The 20,632-nt window shown below is 38.9% G+C and overlaps 1 protein-coding gene across 1 annotated transcript in view; it reads right to left on the bottom strand.

Moving 5' to 3' along the window:
* Window positions 1-20,632, bottom strand: part of brinp1 (bone morphogenetic protein/retinoic acid inducible neural-specific 1) — a 103,921-nt gene that overhangs the window by 19,077 nt on the left and 64,212 nt on the right. Inside the window, exon 5 of the mRNA XM_069710713.1 lies at window positions 8,140-8,245. Within this exon, the coding sequence (XP_069566814.1) occupies window positions 8,140-8,245 (106 nt within the window). The remainder of the gene's footprint in view (window positions 1-8,139; window positions 8,246-20,632) is intronic.

The raw sequence follows: 20,632 nt of genomic DNA, 5'->3' as shown, positions 1-20,632 counted from the left end.
CTGTGTACACATCTCAGATCAAAAGGCGAGATTTAGCGACGGAATTACATCAAACGTCTCCATAATAACATGAATCTTTGTATTGAGAAGCACCTAAAGCCTTCACGTGTTGTTGGAAAGCAAAATGAACAATCTACTGAATTCGAGGCAAACTTGTACAGAAACACACAAACTTGATCTTTTGTGATTGCTATTAATATATTCAATCTTTAAGGGCCAACATGTTTTGTCAACATAAAACACTGTATATGAAATATGTATAGTGCTCTAAAAAAAAAAAATCAAACCAAAGATACAAATGCATTCGTATTAGTTTGGAAGGGTTCAGTAAATCATCTATTTTGCAGTAATTATATTACATTTTTAATAAAAGCCTGACTATTTATTTTTTATGTGACACCTTTTGATGCACGTCCACGGATATAATCAACAATTGAAAACATAAAACTGTTTATGCAAACAAGTGCTCTCACTGATCTTTCAATGCTTCAAAGCCCTTCAAACTGCACGAAGAAAATAAAGTAAAGAAACTTCCAATCAATTGATGAGAAGTCGCCTGTCCGACGGAGAAAAAAGAAAGGCTGAGTGGAAAACCATTGCACTTGCAGAAACAGCAGCCTGCAGCTAGCAAGAGTGAACAAAGACGGGAAAAAAAGAGATTTATGGTCATGCTGGCTCAAATGGAAACTCAGTCTTGATTGACCACTTCCAATTGAAAGCTGACCTCCAGGTCACCATGGAAAGATTTCATCAGGTGGTGGGGTTTCAGCCTGTTAGAGAGAAGTGAAAAAAATGTGTGCAGCCATCCATCTTGAAAATTATCCTGCGTTATCAGTTCTGTGGGCAGAAAGGATGCATGTTCTCATAAAGGAAAGCGCTGCCTCGCACCAATAAATGGGCTCGACTGAGAACTGCTTCAATACACTACGGTGATAGCCCATGTTATAGCATGAGTTACCCTGCGATTTCTAAGTGTCATCAAATACATATTTTTTTGTTTTCTAGGTTTCAGAAAGAAAAAAGATGACGATGGCGAGACCATGTTTTGTCTTTCAGAAAAAAAGAAAAAAAAAAGGAGGCAGAGCAAGAGAGAGAGAATAACTGATGCGGAGAAAAGAGAAGATGATAAAAATGCCTCTGTGGGTTTACTGTTGTGCTCATCCAACATTTGCTCTCCTTGTTTTGCATCAAACATTTTTTTCCAGTGAATTATTCTCTGGTAACCAAGAACTCTATGTTTACTGATATATTTTGGTCCCCAAATCAATTTTTCAACAAGTCCGTCACCCGGAAAAAAAAAAAAAAAATTAATTGATTTATATGTTTGTTTTGTCTTTACCATAATGTTTGCAGCATTTTCGCTGGGGGAAGAGGGACAGGCATCGAGCGACAGAGCAATGAGTATCTAATTCATCACTCTCTGCACGACTTGCCTACAGGGCCAGTTTAATTTATTTTCACTTCACCACTTTGAAAACTGTTGGCTCAGGCTATTCTAACATATTCATAAATCTTCCAAGATAGGCTCATGGCTCTTCCAAGATAGGCTCTTGAGGAAACTGAAGAAAGAGAAAAGAGAAAAGCATGTGGTGAGAATTGAGAGGAGCAAATTAGTTTGCTTTTGTTTTGATGCTAATTTATGACAGCTATATTGGAGGTGATTGGACCCTTGCAAGGTAATGGCTCACGGAGGTTCCAGGGCTTTTTATATTTCTTTGGCTGCAGTTAATATATGTAACCAATTTGCAATTTTCAACCTCCAGTACATTTTTTGTCTATTTGTGATGGATATCAAATTACACAAACAATATTCCAATCTTCCGCCCTAATACACTGAAAGGCCCTGCTGTTTTGTGATTCAAAAATAACAGTAATTTAAAAGTAATCAATAACAAGTACTAACAGAAAGCTCAAAATTAGGGTACGAAAGGAATATAAAAATGGAAACATTCTCCCTACCACCTGAAACATACTCTGCAGTAAAAGTTGACCTAAACCACAACAATCCTGACCATTTAACGACCATGTGCTAATTCCCTCTTTCATTTAATTCTCATTCTTCAATAAACTATTTTCCCGTCTTTGTCCCAAAGGAGGCAAACAAGCAAGAGTCAAGTCAAAGCCAATATCATCGGGTTTCTAAGCTTCAGCCTGGAGGGAGGACAAACAAATAAAGAACACATTAATGCGGGAAAATAAAAGTGTATTAAATTCTCTACTGTGGAGAAGCTAAGTAGTTCAGGTCCAAATTTGAGAGATTAAACGATTCAGTTCTTAAAAACAATGTGTGTGTTCCAATCAATCACAGGATCCTTTAAAATCTACGTGAAGCACATTAATGGCTCCTGCTGCACAGGCAGACTTGGTCTTTAGTCCAGTTAATAATTTGTGACACAGAATAGGACGATTATATCATGTTAAAAGTAATCAGTGTCAGCACATTTATTCTGCAATTTATGTTGGATCGATGAGTCCATCTTGCATGAACACAGTCCCGATGCCCTTGTCTGCTGTAATCGACTGCCAATACGATGATATATAGGATACACTCCGAAGCTAAACATGACCCAAATGAAACCTCCACAGTTAAGTGGTGGAAAACTGTCATACGTGATAGATAAAACCTTTGCTAAGTCACGCATGAACTTCAATTCAGATGTTTTTTTTTTTTTAAATAAAAGGGAGGGAAAGAACTGGGGGAGGAAGCATTGGACAAACATTTTACAAAGCAGAACTATGGGAGAGGAGCGACAAAAACTGAGTTTAGGCTTTGATAGGTAGCTCCCTTGATGTCAGGTTCCACTACGACTTCCTAATCTAAATCTAAGTGAAAGCAAAGGGAGTGCAGGGAGTGTCATATCCGCAACGTGTTATCTGTGGCTCACAGACCCGCCGGCTCACAAAGAACAGACCACAGGGGTGGGAAGGAGGGGAATAAAAAAAACATTCCTTTAAAAAAATAAAAAAAAAATGCTGTTACTGTATTTAGGGAAAGACAGTCTTAAGTGTCTCGAGGAAAATTTGGACCACAACTGAATTTACTGGTTTGCTTATTTCTTGCCTGTTAATTTGAAGCTGAATGCTGTCTCAGACCGTTTCTATACATAATCCTCCCAAAGCAAATCACTAAGAAAGCAGTAAAAAATGTTTGATCACAGGTTTGTAATCGGTTTCTTGTATATATTTTCGAACAAAGTTGTGCAGTTATACGTATGCCTCCAGGTAGATAAAGTGCTGAGGTCTGGAGTGGAGAAAAAAAAAACGGGAAAGGAAAAAAAGCACGATTAAAAGTTTAATTAGAAGAATGAAATGAAGTGGGTTTTCTATTACTGCATCCTTATTGTAACCCATGTGGTTCTGAATACTAATATGATCCCTTTATTTAATTCATAAGCAATTAAAATAGCTTGTCGAGATTAAGTTTTTTTTGTTTTTTTTTAGTTTGTTAATTTTCATAAGATGGAGCGAATGCAGCAAAAGCATTACACAAGTTTGTTTTTTGCAACATTTAACAATTGGTCAAAGATAATCAGAAATTACATTTTTAGATTATTCACAATAATCAGAATGTCTAAAATATAAAGAATAGTTTGGATTAATGTGAAGAAACAGAAAAAAAAAAAAAACACGAGTAGGAAATAACAGGTAAAAAACAAGAAGTAAATAGGCAGAAAAGAAAAATGGGCTGAGCAAGAGATAAAGAAACAGGGTGAAAACGGTTCTAGAAGAAAATAGTTATAAAGCAAAACCTGAGAAATAGATAAATACAGTAATAGAAAAGAAGTTGACAAAATGTACTTGACATGGCTCAGAAACTGCTCCAGTAGTGTGGGAGATCACATATTGATGTGCATCACTCAAACAGAAAAAGAGAAATGCATAACACTGAATGAGTTTCTTGAATTGCACCTTCTAAAAGCAGAATTCAACATTTCTTTTCAATCGCTTTGTTCCCTCACGAGTGCTGATGCAGACAGCTGTTTCCAACACACCCTCCCATTCATCCTCAGACAAAATACACATAAACAGAAGAGGCTATACGGAAGTGTCACAAAATCTGAATAATGGAAGTGAAATAAACACTGATTTTTTTTTTTCTTTCTGTATGCTATTTTCTCTTCAGCTCAGAATTAATTCATTTAAACCAAATTCAGGTTTAGTCAGACTATTATTCAGATGCCACTGTTATTCTCACCCACCAGTGTTTGGTACCCTATTAGATTGCAGCTCCGCCGACAAATCTCACACGTTCCCGTTTGCCAGTGAACATTTCAGCCAGGATTAAGCTGAAACATTTTTGCTGTATGATTTTTCCCGTCATGATAAATGAGCGCAAAAAAAATTGGAACCTTGAGACTGATGACTTTTGTCTAATTTGGTTGAATATAACAAAGTAAAAATCACTTTTTAAAAACCTAAATGTTGCTTATAGGGCTGTCAGTAATCTGTGATCGTCCACATTGGCCAGATGTGACTCTTCCCCTTTGTTTAAATGCCAAAAGTTAGCATTCTAGCTAATTGTCTGGTAAAAGGTCAATAGGCATTTGTAAATGAGACACATGGTGGATGTTCATTAGATGTGCTGAGAGCTGCTAGGGCTTATTAGAGTAGTAGTGAGCCCAGCCAATGTCATCCTCCTCAAGGGATGTTCTGTGAAGACCATTTATGGTGTATTGTTAAAAGAGGACAATGCTGTCAAAGCTGTTATTTTCTGGGCTCTGACTGTAAGGACCAGACCCAGGATACAGTAAATCTGTCAAGCTGCTTTTGGAACCACACAGGTTGTTCCATGTGGCTCAACCATTAACTTGCACTTTTATACATATCCAATTTTCCTAAGTAGATTATAGATAAAAGAAAAAACATTTCCACACATGCTGCTGGGATGAAGCGTTACGCTTTCTGTGTGCTTTTTATGTGCTTTGTTGCCAAATAATAATAATAATAATAATAATAATAATAATAATAATAATAATCAACGAGTTCTTTTTGAAGCACTTCATTAGCTGAAGTGAGGACAAAGCAGTACAGTTGAAGCAACTTCGGTTCCAGGAATTAAATGTGCCGTGTGGAGCGGCCCACTTGTCGTGTTTCTGCAGAATACGTATGGCACACGAGGTGGTGGTGTGGAGTTAACGGAAACCATTATCGTACATATATTATCATTGTGTCTTTCAGAAGGTGGTTGGGGACTGGCAGCAGTCACATCAGCTCTTTTCATCCCGTTAAAAAGCAGAGTTGTCCTCACCGTGAGGCACTGATACTCTAGTTATGGAGTGAATTGTAAGTCTCCACCAGCAGTGGAAGCCCCAAATATTTTTAAATTAAAATGTGAGGTCAGACATAATTGTATATCGTAAAATGCGCAGCGAAAGGTTTAAATAAAAGCAATTTGTGTTGAGAAGTACAGAAACTTAAAAACAGAAGAAAAAAAGATGAAATATAGCAATAGAACTATATATTGAGAGACATAGAAAGAAGAACAGGGACAGTTTGAGAACAAAGTGCTGTGCATAACAATAAGAGGTGCATTTAGTAAACTGTGCAAATTGGCTTGGAGGTAGTTAGGAAGAGTATTGATGGCCGTGTTCATGACAGTAAGGTGGCGGATGTGTGACGTGTGGTAACGAGGGAGACGACAGCTCTGTGTTGGCGCGTTCGGACTCCTTGACGATCTTCCCGACCGTTTTCTTTCACCTCCTGGTGTAAATGTCCTGCAGGTTTTGGGAGGGTACGTTTTATGGTGCACCGAGCCAGCACTTTTCTGGAAACCCTCGTTTTGCTCTGCAGATGGCTCCTCCTCGCTGTAGCTGATGGTCACAGCGAAGCCACATGAAATTACTGTCGATGTCGTCTCCGACGCGACACACACGGGAAGAACGGAGGAAATCGATACGATGACGTTCTCGAGCCTCCTCGGTTGACGCCCGATAGAGCAACACAAAGACACATCTTCTGATCTGGCGTCTGTCGGTCTCGTTCAACATCTCTTGCATCAGCAGCTACATGAAAGCAAAGAGCATCGAGCTACACCCATGCAGCAGCTATAGAGTAGCCGCAGAGCAACGCCCAACAAACCATTAGCCCGGCCAAGACTGATGCGAATACATTTCACTTCCACAGCAACCACATTATGTGTATCTTTCATTCAAAATGACACGATAATTATGAATCAGGATATACATGACCCAATAAAACATGCTTCTCAATACATATATGTGACCCGTTTACAACTGAGTGTTATCCATAATCATAAACAAGCACTCTACTGACAGCCATTAATATTTTATAACTGAGATCTTTCAACTGCATGCCATTGAAATTGTATATACTGTTAGATTCATGGAGCACTGACACACATACAGACGTAAAGACCATCTCTGTGTTTTCTCTGTCATCTGCTTGTGTTTGTTGACACAAAGGGAAAAAAAAAGGCATGTGGACACAACCTCATGTATCTTAATGCAAATGCATATTTTTTTAAATAAGAGAAAACTCTCGGGATCAAGAATAATAAGCAACAGCTTTATCATGCATTTCCCTGTAGAGTCAGATAAATAGGACTACGAAACCTGTCTGAATTGCATGAGAGAAAAAACAAATCAGACAAATTAATCCTGCCAACATGGGACTCGATGCAAACCAGAGCCTGTGACCGATGGGAATGAAAACTTGAACCTGTGTCAGTTTTATCACCACAAAAGGACACGTTCTTGACAAAAGCACTGGGCCTTTAGATCTGAGAGAAATATGTGGCCCACTAAAAGATAAGACCGAAAGAAAACGGTGAATGAGACGACTGGTTCATTATGAATGTATTTGAGCAGCACAGAGCTCTCCAGCGACGGCGTGCCTCTTCATGGGCCGTGTGAAGGGCCATCACTTTGAAGAGCGCTACGATTGTTGAAGAAGTTACACCATCAGCTGTCTCTGTAATTAACAGCAGAGACGATAATTGCTCTTAAAAGAACACATTTCCAGGCAAACTCTTAACACCCCCCCCCTCTCTCTCTCACCGTCCACACACAAAACACGTAAACACACACATACATAATTTAGCTTAATACAAAAGCCTAAGCCAGAAGGCAATCAGAAAGGCTTTTCCTTTCTATTGGGGTTATTATCAAGCCAAAGGAAAGAATCTTTCCCAGGCCTGTCATCTAACAATTGGGTGACAAAACAGTCTTCAAAGCACAAGGCTAATACAGCTGGTGCATGACAATAAAGATTTTCCCAAAACCTATAGAGTGCTTTGAGTAAGTGGCAGTGGAGGACTTAAAAGTGTTTCTTTGACAAACCACTTAGTTCTCTGATTTTAGAGGACGAGTGATGATCCCTTCAGAGAAGAGGAGGGAGGTGTGTGGATTGAAAATAAGCTTCTCTGATTCTCAAACCGGTTTTAATAACCTGCGTTAACTCGAATAAATCAAAGAACCAATCACGCTTCTCAAACACTTGACCACGCTTACGCAGGCTTTCATCATCCCTTTTCTCAGGGGTGACTGTCACTGCACGTAATTCATTCTCTTAGGCTAATTATTACTTGTGTCAGTGTTTAAGACAGGACTATTTTCACTTAAAAGAACAGAACCACTAATTGGTACAAGTTGCTATTTGCATCCACTGTGAGTGAAATACGGGTAGATTTGTATTTGTTTTCTGATGTTGAGGAAGCAGAACAAAAGCGACTGATGTTTGCATATTGAGAATACTTCTACAAATCAGCGTGCCTTTATACTGTATCCGTTGTCTTACTGCACCTGCATTGATAGTATGAGTTTCTGCTCTCCAGACTGATTAGTTTGCACAGTTCAAGCAACTGTTTTGAATTAAGGCTCGTCTTTGATCAAAGCTTTAAGAGAGACTTAAGAACACAATCACATTACAACACAAGCAGACATGAAAATCGTATTGCACTCCCAGGAGGGGATTGGGGAGCCAATCTATCCCAATCCCAGCGCCAATTAAAAAATGCACTGACATTCACTTCTCCAGGAACCACAAAACATTTTCCCGCATCCACCTTGGAGTATTTCACGTATGCCTACGGATCTCCTCTAATTTCAACAAGCCAAAATGGAGTTTGACCCCGCCGCCCTGTGATGTCCAACATCCTGGGGAAGCACTCCATTTGTTTACCTTGCAGGTGAAGCTTGCTCTCGGGGCTCTGCAGGAGGATCGAGCTAACCGAGTCCAGATTGTCATAGCTACTGCATCCCAGTGGTCCCGTCCGTGTCTCTGTCACCTGCAAGAGAATTAGGACTCAAATGAAAGTCACATTTCAGAAGGAGTGTAACTTTGTGTGTGTGTGGGTGCAAACGCCTGCAATGTACAATATGTGCATGTAGGAGGGAACACTTGCACATCTGCCTCTCAGTCATCAGGGTATGCAGTATTTCTCTTTACTGATGTATTTTGCTCACGATGCTTTAAATGTAAATGCAGGATCACAAGACCAACCAGCAATTAACAGTGTCAGCTCTTTAATATAACTGCTGCCAGTTATAGGTTACCGGTATTAGACAGTTTTCTTTTTTGAATGACTTGTGCTAATTGCGCTGCATTCACACTTATATTTACACCGTGGAGCCATCAGAGAACGGCAAATTAAATGTGCAGTTAAAGAATATATTGAGACAGGTTCTTACATAACACGCATATTCAATCATCCTTTTTACACCAGCCATGTGCTAATTGACAAAATTCTCAAAAGAAGTCTTAACTGCATTTTTAAACACCTTTAGGCTTTTTTTTTTTTTTTTTTTTAACATAGCAGTTGGTGACTGGCTCAACTTGTTAAAAACATGCGATTTATTTTTGGAATCACTCTAAAAAGGTTATTTTGAAGAGCAAATATTGGTGGCCATTTTTGATTTTATTTTTGAACTGTGGTTGTTTTGTTCCAGACAACAGCGCTGAGATTTCTGCAGTGGTTCTGCTTGCCCACCCCGAACCACTGTCAAAAGAAATAATGACGCTATTCAGATGTGAAGAGGCTGCTTTAAAATATAGAGCCTCCACATCTGAAACCTTGAGAGAGGTTGCACTTGAGAAGAAAGGAAGGAGAGAAATGTCTTTGCCTTTGCTCATTAACTTCTCCCTGTAGTTCCTAATGGTACTTTTAAAGTGTTCCAAGCAGCCAAATGAAAGAGTGCTGAGCAACAGAGATTAGAACGGAGAAAACAGGAATCTCACCAAAACCTTCAAGTGTGTTTATGGAACTGAAGAAGCCCATAAAGTGAATGTAACAGAACATTAAAGGCAGTTGTCAAATATGAAAATAATGACCGACATTTATCTGACATAGGCGATGGAGCGCTGACAGTCAAACTCGGAGTAGATTGGAAAAATGAAATGTTTTGGCCACGTGGGGGCAGCGGAAACGAGCTGCGAACACGTCACTGACGAAATGAAACCTTCTAAAATGGAATAGTGACTTTAAATAGTCGCCTAACGGAAATGTGTTGGGCGAACACCGTGTTTGGTGATAGACAGGCAGCATGGTGGTTTTATCGTAGCCTTTTCACAGAAAATAGCTGCCTGCTGAGGCGGAAAATGACACGGATGAGACCAGAGTGGACCAAACAGTACGCCTGCCGGACAGAAAACCAAAACGACGAGCTGAAAGACATACGATCTGTAAACAGATGAAGGGAACCGTAGAGACAACCAATTATTTTCTGTGTCTTTGAGCGAACCCTTTCACATGCAAGTAGTCATTAAAGCCACTTTAGATGAGAAGATAAAATCCTACAAATGGGGTGGTGGTTGGGGTGAGGGGGGGAGGGGGTTTACGGGGGAGGGGGATACAAAGGGTAATAGTCTTGGAAGTAAAGAGTGCATTGAATTCTGTGCATAGTCTCGATCTAGAACTTCATTTTTTTCACCATTACGTGGGATTAAACAAACAAAAACAAAAGAATACTACTTTGTGTGTATGATGTCGACCACATATGGCCTCAGTATGCTTCCGCTGCACACCAGTGTGTGTGTGTGTGTGGGGGGGGGGGGTGATTGACAATGTGATACAATTTTTCCTGTCTTTAATGTTGATACTGTACCAGATGGTGGGCTGACAAGCAAGAAATTAGACAGATGTATATCTTACCCTTGGCATCAGGCTGTTGGGGGTGGGGTGTGTGTGTGTGTGTGGGGGGGGGGTCAGAGGGGGTGGGATGGTGCAAAATCAAAAGACAGACAGAGACAGACTCTCTAGGAGAACTTTATAATCTTAGTATTTAATCAATGGGCTCTTGATATTGCAACATTAATTGGTATTATCTAAGGGCACATTGCTGAGCTGTAATAGCTGCATGTGTTTCTTTATCACTTTTACTGTCAAGGAATGTTTGAATATAAATAACCCCTGATCTCAACTTGATGCATTGGAAGAATCAGTATGTTACCGCTGCACATACAATTACACAACCTCAAATGCCTCAAAAGACCTTAAACACGGAGAGAAAACATTATTCAGAATCAGAATTAGAAAATCTAATATCGGGGATATTGTTTCGCAACAGTTGTTCAGGTTGGATGGAAGTTGTAAATATACAAATTCACTCAAAAAAGATGACATCACACGCAGTTGGTGGGTTGGCAGGGGAGTAGGGGTGTGATTGTAAACAACAACCGAGATGGCATGAAAAAACTCCCTGGACAAGCAGCATGGATGCAGTCCAGATCACAAATAATTAAATGTCTTGGCTGTAGGAACGTATCCTCCATTTTAGCTCTTATAGAAATAGTTCATAGTACCAATGTGTAATAAACTATATAAATGTATCATGTTAATCTTGCTGTAATATCGACACACAAACTACAAATTAGCAGTAGCGTTAAGTTTTTTATGATATAAAACACTTCTGGGAAGGACAATTACAATCCTACACGTACACTCTACACAGATTAGATCAGTGACACTATTTGCAATTTATTTTAATTTCTAGGTGTTTTTGGACAATAACATTTGTTTCAATGTGAAAGCTTCAAAAAGTAAAGTAAAGTTTAGCTTTTGTTGACGATAATACTTGATATTGAATACTAGTTACTTGCATAGTTCACTTCCCACTTCAGTAAATCTGGGAACTGTTTCTTGGCTGTTAAACTAGAAGTTAATGATTACCTCATTGCGGTTGACATGTACCTGGTCAACAATTTCCAAGGAGATTTCCTTTATTTCCTTCCAGTCTAATAAAGGTCTTTGAAATGCACTTCATGCACTTGCAGGAAGTGCCAGTGCAGATTGATCACAGAAGTCGACTTGCCAATCACACTCCACCATCTTGATGGCTGCTGACAGTGCTCTTTTGCCTCTCTTTTGTTGTGCTTATCGCCGAATGAATTACCAAAAAGGTTGAGCTGCATGATCCATGGTGACTGAGCAAGGTGAATATCTGTCCTCTGTCACCTCCGGACATCTTCCCAGGCAGCAGAAGAGGGGGACGCATGAGTACATTTAGATGAGAAAATACACACAAATCATATGCGAAAAGCATGAAACACAGCTTGCCACTGCCAGTTTACCCTTGCAGTTATTTTTCTCCAAGAATTATTATTTCAAATTAAGAGCAGACATACCCAGCTTTATGGATTAGAGACTGACCCTTGTAATCTGAATGACCTTAGGAGAGCTGAGCGTGGAACTTGTTATGCTCTCTCTTTTCTTTCTCTCCAGCACACACCAGAAGAGTGCTGTGCACCAGATTATGAAAATGGAGTATAACGTAATAAAAATACAAGGAGCAATCAAAGGACTGAAGTGGGCCGAGGGGGACTTAGAGGATTTGGATTATTAAGCAGAACACAACAGTGGAGTCCCACTGGGCCCAGACTGTATCACAGCGCACAGTCAGAAACCACGGTTCTGGAACATGCTCGTTAATTGTCATCTGTCATCAAGAAAAGCATCTAACCAAGTAAATAAGAGATGATGCACATGAGATCCTAAGTTTCCTCTGTCTCTGTACTTTCTGTTGGCAACAAACAAATGTACATGCACTATTCCCAAAGCCCCAAATGTTGGAAAACTAAGTTTCTCCTGTCCGTGAAACACTTCTTTGTTTTTCAAACTGCAAAAGTTAATCCCGGTGACACACATACAATGCAGCTGCAGTACATCAGGTGTGTGTAGGAGTATGTGTGGGTACTGGATGTGTGTGTGTTCGCAGTGTGTGTGCTTGTGTGTTGAGAATCAATTATATTGCTTCTTTCTCTTCATATTAAAATAAATCCTATGAGACTGTCTCTGCCAGTTACATGCATGATCAGTGGCTACGTACGCCAGCCAAACATTATGACCTTGAGTATATTTGACAATTTTTGATTATATGTTTACAGCTCATGCAAAGCACTTATAAATTATACATATCATAAAAGTAGTTCAGAAAGAGTCTCACTTTATTTGATTGGAAGTGGCCGAGCTGACCTCCTCTCAAGAGCAACGAACATTAAATCTCATGCCAGGATTTCTATGTGCGCTTAGCACAGAGGCCTATTTACTTCACTTCTAAAGCTGACCTTTCTGATGGACCTGCCTTTAAAAAAAGCCCCTTCAAAAATTAATTTGGATTCATAATTTCTTAAATACAAAGAGGAACATGCAGCAGTTAATGTGGGAGGCGAAGGTCAGCTCACGACTGAACACTGAGCAATGCAAATATTCCTACTGAGAGCCAAAAATGCTTACATTATCCTGGAGCACCGTGAATTATCAGGGACAAAAGTTAAATAACTTCCTCGTGACTGATGAGAGTGATTGGGATCAAAGAAAAGGTTATTAAGTTTAAGATATTTCTATTTCTGTCCAAATCAGTAAATGTTTTATTATTTACATGGAATTATTATTGTGTTATGTGAGTTCTTCTCATTTCTTTATGTCTCCACATGTGTCAATAGAAAATAAGCATATACTACTTCTTACATTTCCATAACTTTGTAACGCATGGAACAAATTCAAAACGCTCTCCATCGTTTGAGTCAATCAGCTTTACATTAGAGAGGAATCATATGCATTAGATACCAGCCTTGAATGTATATATTGACTGTTTCAGTGTGCAATAAAAGCACTTCCCACCAAGTTCATTAAAATTATCACAGCGTACGCAGCTCTCATTATTTCTATAATTCCTTAACTAGTAATGGGAGCAGTGCGCTCTCACTTCTCCTTTTCAAACTACACACTGAGAGGCGTGTATTCTCTGAAACCAAACCTCCCATTGTACTTTGTGTCTGAGTTGCATTTCAACTTGAAACAGTGAGCAGAATTAAAAGGTGGTTTGAAGATAAAGGAAAAACAAGGGATGAAGGCTGTACGATGGGTGAGTGGGACAGGGAACAGTACTGTAAGGTTCAACTGTCTTCGTTACACATCTCCTCTGCTGAGCCCTCCTAATCTGCCCATCACCTGCCATTTTCTTAATGACTTGCTATTTATGGCTACACAGAAATGAAGAGACTTGCTCCTCGGTAATTCTCCGAGCCTGGTTGTGGAAGCTCTCTGAGGACATTTCTTTCTGCCTTGTTCATATCACATAACGTGTGGCTAAAATGTTCCTGTAAGTCACATTGGAAGGATGAGGCAACTATATTTTGGGTGCTGCAGCGCCTTTCTCTTGAATATCTATAACTTTGTATGAATATTTAAATACTTAAATGCATCAAGTGTAAAAGTCATTGTTAATGTAACTCATTAGTTTCAAGTGATACCAAAAAAAAAAAAAAAAAAAGAGCAACTCTGGGGCATTTCTAATTATAACCCCAGTACCCTCAAGTGTTGTAACTCAAGCAACACTGCATATAAAATCTGTCATGCTTGCTTGTGGCGAATGCAAATTAGATGTAAACTGCTCCAAACTTGGCTACCGCAGTCGACAGAAATCTGGGTCATATTGTATACACGTTAAATTTCTCTTACCTCACACGAGGCTCACATGACTGGATTGTGAAATGAGAAATTGGGATCGTATGGCTGCGGCTGGCACACCACCTCACCACCCAGCAGCATCATCAGCACATACGCATATTGATTACTGGTGTAAATCTGTCCTGAGTAACTATGGATAGGTGACCTTGTGAGGGATGCAGGAAGCGCACGCCCCTGTAGGAATACACATTTGCACACCTCATGCATGAATGAATATAGAGCATACACGCCACAGCCAGACGTTCAGTCACGTGCACACTCGTATACAGTATACGGTCAGCATGCGAGCACACATGCAGCCAATTCCTCATCGTACTTCCTCCAGCATAATCACACATTTCCGCAGACAGACACTCACTCGTAAAATTGAAATTTTTCTATCCATTAAAACACTCCATTGGGTGTCTTATTTTCATTCTTAAAAGACCCCTCCCCTCCCCACTGGAGTCCTTGCTTGCAGCGATGAAATCCAGCCATACAAAGACAAACAACCATATGCCATTTATTTCTATCAGCAAGGTGTGATATTGTTCACAGTGGGAAGAGACCTTTCTCTTTATTTAAATAAATAAGTTGTGTTTCAGTGAGTGCATGCACATGTGTGTTTATGTATGTGTGTGTTTATGTATGTGTGTGTGTGTGTGTGTGTGTGTGTGTGTGTGTGTGTGTGTGTGTGTGTGTGTGTGTGTGTGTGTGTGTGTGTGTGTGTGTGTGAGCTCTGCTCAGTGAAGGTGATGATGAAAACCGACTTTTGCCGCTAAAATATGATTTCTGAATCAGTAAAAATGGATACTACCTCTATGCTGAATGGCCTCTGTGATTCCTTGTTTGTTTAGTAACAGAGTTGTGTCACATTTACGGACATAAATAATGTAAATGATGTATGATGTCCTCCCACCCCATCCTACCCCACCCCACCTGTCCCATCCCGTCCCCCCAATACTGTATAATCGTATTACATCGTAACCCCAGGCCGGCTCCTTTAGAACTGATCTTGAGCTCGTTTGCTTGTTTCTTTGTTTGTCTGAGTGCATTCATGCATCCTGCTATATCTTTTCATGTTTGTGAATTTCCCCCCAGGGAATAGTAAATAGACGTTTTTACTTTAATTTGACTTTATCAGTTTCATTCCAGGATTCTTTTTTTTTTTTGGTGAGATTTTTGCGACATTGTTTTTGTTGTTCTTCACTCTTTTTTTTTTTTTTTTTTTGGGGGGGGGGGGTTGTATTCATCACACAGCTGTGGTTTGTGTACCTGAGCTGAGATTCTGCTGACAGTGCTGGCAGCACAGCTGGGATATGTCTTGGGTTTGATTAGCATTTGCATGTAGGTAAGATCTCTTAAGCAGTGCAAAGTCTCAGGGAGACAGAAAGGGAGACAGAAAGGGAGACAGAAAGAGAGACAGAAAGGGCTATCAAGGAAGAAAGATTTGGTGAATTCAGTCACTTTGCACATAGTCAGTCATCATTAAGTGGTAAGCAGCTGGATGCAGTGTACACGGAGAGAAAGCAAACCCTTGCTGTTCAAAGCATATCTCTCACATCTGACATTTTCTGGCAATTACTGATTTTGAATACGAGTGAATTTTATTTAACAATAAAATCAGCGCCCCTTAGGGAATCATTTTAGATGCAACTTCTATAATGTGTTTTCAGTATTCCAACCATTGCAGCTTTCACAGCATGTGCAACCTGTAGGAGTCCAATAACAATCAAACAATTGTTTGTATTTCTCATTGATGAAAAAAAAAAAAAAAAAAAAAAAAGCAACTGCGTTTATAATGAGGAAGCTTTGCATTCGTGCCTGCACAGATGTCTGATGTCATCGAAGACTGATTGTCATAAACCCTGCTGGCTGGCCTGATGTTCACATACTGTTCTGCCGCCTCATTAGTAGTCTGATAATGACAGTTAATGAAGTAACGCTCACAAAAATTATACACAGCATAAAATTTGTGTTGAAATGCTGCAGATACACATATATAATAGTTTTTTTGTTCAAATCCAACAGGGTTTGTGGTGTGGAAGGAGTTGATTTAGTTGTAAAATATATTCAGTTTGATGACACGCTATTTCTCCACTTAACTTGTTTCTTTTAAAATGAATTTCTGCATCCATATAATTCAGTGACCAATGTACACAAAGGCAAACTGTGAGAGTGTGCAGGCTGCTGGATCAGATTTTGAGTTTCAGATTTGCCATGGTGTTTGTGAACATCTTATACAAGCAATCAAACTTGCTGCTAAATTTTCTCAAAGAACACTTTTGTGAATGAGTTCTCCAATATTTGGTAAATAGTCAAATAAAAGTTTGCAGAAAACCACTGGGGACATTTTGTTGAAGAGAGGGGGGCAGTTATCTCCGGATTAGAGCCTCCTCTTTCTTCAGAGTCAAATACAATCTACTATGAAACAACAAGGTTTTTTTCTAAAATATTAGTTGAAGTTTCCTCTCTTGTATGTTGTTGTAGACAAAAATCATCTTCCACAACACGCAGCACAGAAGGTGACTCAGTTCAGTTTATATTGTTTTTCTTGGTGCTTGTCGGTGCATGTTTATGTTACTCACCCAATGTTCACAGGTCTGGTTAACCATAACCATTATTGGGATTTTCAATTACAATCAAAGGCGCAGTACAATAAAGCATCTTTATCAAAAACAAATATAAAGAAAACAAGTTTTTATTTAATTTATTTATTTACACTTATTTTCTTGACAAGATGAAATATGAAGGATATACATTTAATATTTACATATTATTTTCTGAAATGACAACTGTATTTCTGTCTGCAACTTACAATGATGCAACCAGAGAAAAACACAGATTTACTTCAGTTACTGCGACACTGGAGTGACGCGAAGGGTTGGGCAGATGGAGCACCAGTATCCTTCTTTTAAATCCCCTCTCACAGTGGACATCCATTATTCTCCTCCTGGTCTTGAGGCTGGCTGTCGATGGAGCTGTTCTGGAGCTGGCCGAGGGTCGATCTCAGCCTCTTCGTCAAATTAACTGTCAGACTCCAAATTGCTGGGAACATGATCTTCATCTTCATAATGTTCTTCATATTGCAAAGTGGAGGACACTCCACAGAAGCATTTTCGGCTTTTAGAATCATTTTGATAGTTAGTTTCTTGAGCAGAGGATCGTTTTACCATCCATCTAGACACACTGGTTGATTGTGATGAGGACCACAAGGAAAAAGGAATTGTTGTGTCCCTCAACAAATGTTGGAAAATCTTTAATCATTAGAATGTTGAGACACGAATGCTAATTATTAAAGAGTATTATACAGGTTGTTGTCAGACATTGCGTAGTTTTACACATTACAGGTAGTTAAACTTCAGACGTGCCTAAAAGACGTAAAGGCCTGGATGACCAGTCATTTTTACTTTAGTACTTTTAGTTGTTAAATCTGGCCCTAAACACATTGGAAACTATTTAACCCTCCAGCCAAACCGTGAGGAATTTTGGAGTTTTTTTGTAAATTTTTTAACAGGCTATATCCTTCAACTTACACATAAAGCTATCATCTAGGACTGCAGTATTTCATTCGTGCCTTATCAACAAAATTAGGAACATCTCTCAGCGTGATACCGAAAAAGGAATCCATGCCTTCATCACCTCCAAACTAGACTACTCTAATTCCTTGTTGTCAGGATGTCCCAGTGGCTCTCTGAAAATCCTCCAGCTCATCCACAATGCTGCTGCAGGAATGCCGACTGGAGCTGGCATAAGAGAGCATATTTCCCCTGTTCTAGCGTTCCTACATTGGCTTCATGTTAAATCGAGCGTTGAATTTAAAAAAAATTTCCTCTAACGTACAAAGCCCTTATTAACCATCCCCATCTCACGTTAAAGATCTCTCAGTGCTCTGTTATCCTGACAGAACACTTCATTCCCAGAGCGCAAGCTTGGTTACAGTTCCGAGAGTTTCCAAAAGTAGAATGGGAGACAGAGCCTTTAGCTTTCAGGCCCCGGTCCCATTTGGGTTTTGGAGGCGGACACGCTCTCTATTTTCAAGACTGAGCATAAAACTTTCCTTTTTTTCACAAAACTTATAATTAGAGGCAAGCTAAAAATGACCCTGAACCATCACTTGGCATTACTCTCTTCTCTCCAAGCATGTGCCACAAACCGCATACATTTTTTAACATTCCCTTGCAGATTAATGTTTTATTGATATGCATATAGCATGTAATATTAATTTTGATTGTCTATTATTCTAATTCACTGTAATTAGTTTCAACCCTCACTAAACTATACCCAATATGTATTTGCAGGGCAGTTTAAGTCAAAGCAAGATGGCCGCATAAAAAGAACACAGAATGCACTGAATATTGACTCAATTAATGGCTATAAATAACTCTTAAGCTTACAGCATAATGTTCATAGATATATTAGCACATGAAAGGGCGAACACTTGCATGTGTGGGCAAATAGATATATTAGCAGTACCTGGCCAGCGTAGATTGAATAGGCCGAGTGTTTTGTGGTGTTTGTATTTATTGTATGCTGTTTTCTTTTCTCCGTGCTCTCCCTTCACCCCGGCAGGTTGAAGCAGACGACCGCCCACCTCTTCTAGCCATCTCCTATGTGGCAATTGTTGAATTGTTGAGTTTTATAGATTTTAAAAGTTTTTATTAAAGTTGTATTCATTAAACTATTAAAGTTTGTATTAAATTTATTTAAAAAAAAAATGTGTCTGGCTGATAATTATAATTGCTGAAAATTGATGGAAGAGAAAATACATATTTCAACATATTTAGTGTGAAAAAAAAATCTGATATTCAGCAATTTTATTCATTGCAGCACTGGCAATTTGCTTATTAATTTCTGGCCATGCAGTTTGTAAAAAAACCCTCTCATCTCTCTTTGATCTTTAGGGGATCAAGAAAAAAAAAGCAGATTTTAATCATATTAATAACAATAACAAAAAAATTACTAATTGTAACAAAAAAGATGCTTTCGGGTGTTAATTATTAATCATTGTTATTCATAAATGAATAGTTCAAAAATATACATTTTTATTTTTGGTGTGTGTTAAACTGCACGCATACTGCTACAAATAAACTAAACTGCTAGACAACCGGTGAATGAGCTCAGGGTGAATAAATGAATGATATAATGAGACCCTCAGAGGTCAAAGTTTCGATTGCTTCACAAAATATTTCAGTGGACTCGACGTTCAACCTGCGTATTTGCAGACAGGAAATGTCTAAAACATTTCTGCTCTGTTGACGTGTGTTTTTCATCTTGATTGTAAGTTTGCACTCTCAAGCAGGTCTCCCAGCCATACTGAATCAATATTGGTGGAGCAAAGCCCTTGTTCTCTGTGTTTATAGATCCATTCCTTCTGATGGACTTTGCTTCCTGCGCACATTCTGATTACTGTCTGTCTGCTGCCGACGTGACTGGAGAACTGCAATTTATGCTGCCTTTATTTATAGCCGAGATACACGAGAATGCCATTCAGTCTTTGAGGATTTTTTTTTATTTTGCTTATAAAACAGATCACGATCGTGCACATGGTAAAATATTATTAGTAAATATTATTAGTATGAACAAAAACAAATTAAATGTTGTATGTATGTTATATTTCCACTAAACTTGTTGCACATTATTTACTGCTGTGTTTAGCTGTTTGAACATTAATTTCCCCAAGATTTAATGTAATTCTCAGTATGTGTGTCAATATCGTGCCACTAATTCAAAGGACTTGATGAGGCTCCATGATGTAAGCCTCTGTGTACTCTGAAAACATCCTATGTATATTTTTTGTGAACATTAAAATGGCAAATTATAATGGGAAACAGCATTCTTTGGAAATAAAACTGTCTGCTGCTTCCAAAGGACATGTGAGTTAAATGTTGATAGGCCATTTACTAAAAGCTGCCCAAACTCTATCCTCTGATAATACATTGCTGAACGAAGTGCTAATCATTCATTCACCACCAGCACCCCCTCCTTTTCCACATTACTTTTGTGCCAGCAAAAACATTTTGACCATAAAAATGTGAGTTAGCACCATGAAATTGTGCCCATACTGAGCATTTAGACCATATCTGATATAACTATCTATGCTAATGTCTTAGTTCTCTTTTTTTTCAATTAGTTTGTGGTAATTAAACACAAATGTATCTTGCAATATGCATCATGTAAGACCATATCAGCTGATGACACGACCCATTACTCCCACACATCATAAAAAATATTGAAAACAACATCTGATTTATCTCCTTCATTGGAATAAAAAAAAAAAAAAAAATCTGTAAATATGCAAATCCCTTTTTCATTTTAAAAGTTTAAACGCTGGAAACAAGATATCTTGCACTTAACTGCAGAGTCCAATTTCACTGAATGTGCAGCAAAGGCTTTACACTTTCACATCCCACTTGTTTAAGTTACGTACTCGACCACTAAAAACTACAAAATTGCTTTGATGTCACACATTGTGCTTGTAGTACAGCGCAGAGGGGGGTTCTTTAAGATAATGTTATAATCTACAAGTCATATAAAGGTACCTAACATTGATTTTGTTATACAAATGACTTCAGAGCAATTACTTAAACTGAACCTGGAGCTTTCAGAGGCCCCGGGGGATAGTTTAGTTTACTGCTAGTTGGTAATTAAGCCCAACACTGTGCGTCATTACACTCAGAAAGCATGATGAACTGAACATCAAGTCAGACATGATGATAGGTATCAACA

This window comes from Brachyistius frenatus, unplaced genomic scaffold, assembly GCF_029030835.1.
Source record: "Brachyistius frenatus isolate BFR_SWC_R1_liver_20210118 unplaced genomic scaffold, ASM2903083v1 Contig_94, whole genome shotgun sequence".
NCBI classification, from domain to species: domain Eukaryota; kingdom Metazoa; phylum Chordata; class Actinopteri; family Embiotocidae; genus Brachyistius; species Brachyistius frenatus.
This window is presented reverse-complemented; position numbering and strand designations above follow the sequence as displayed.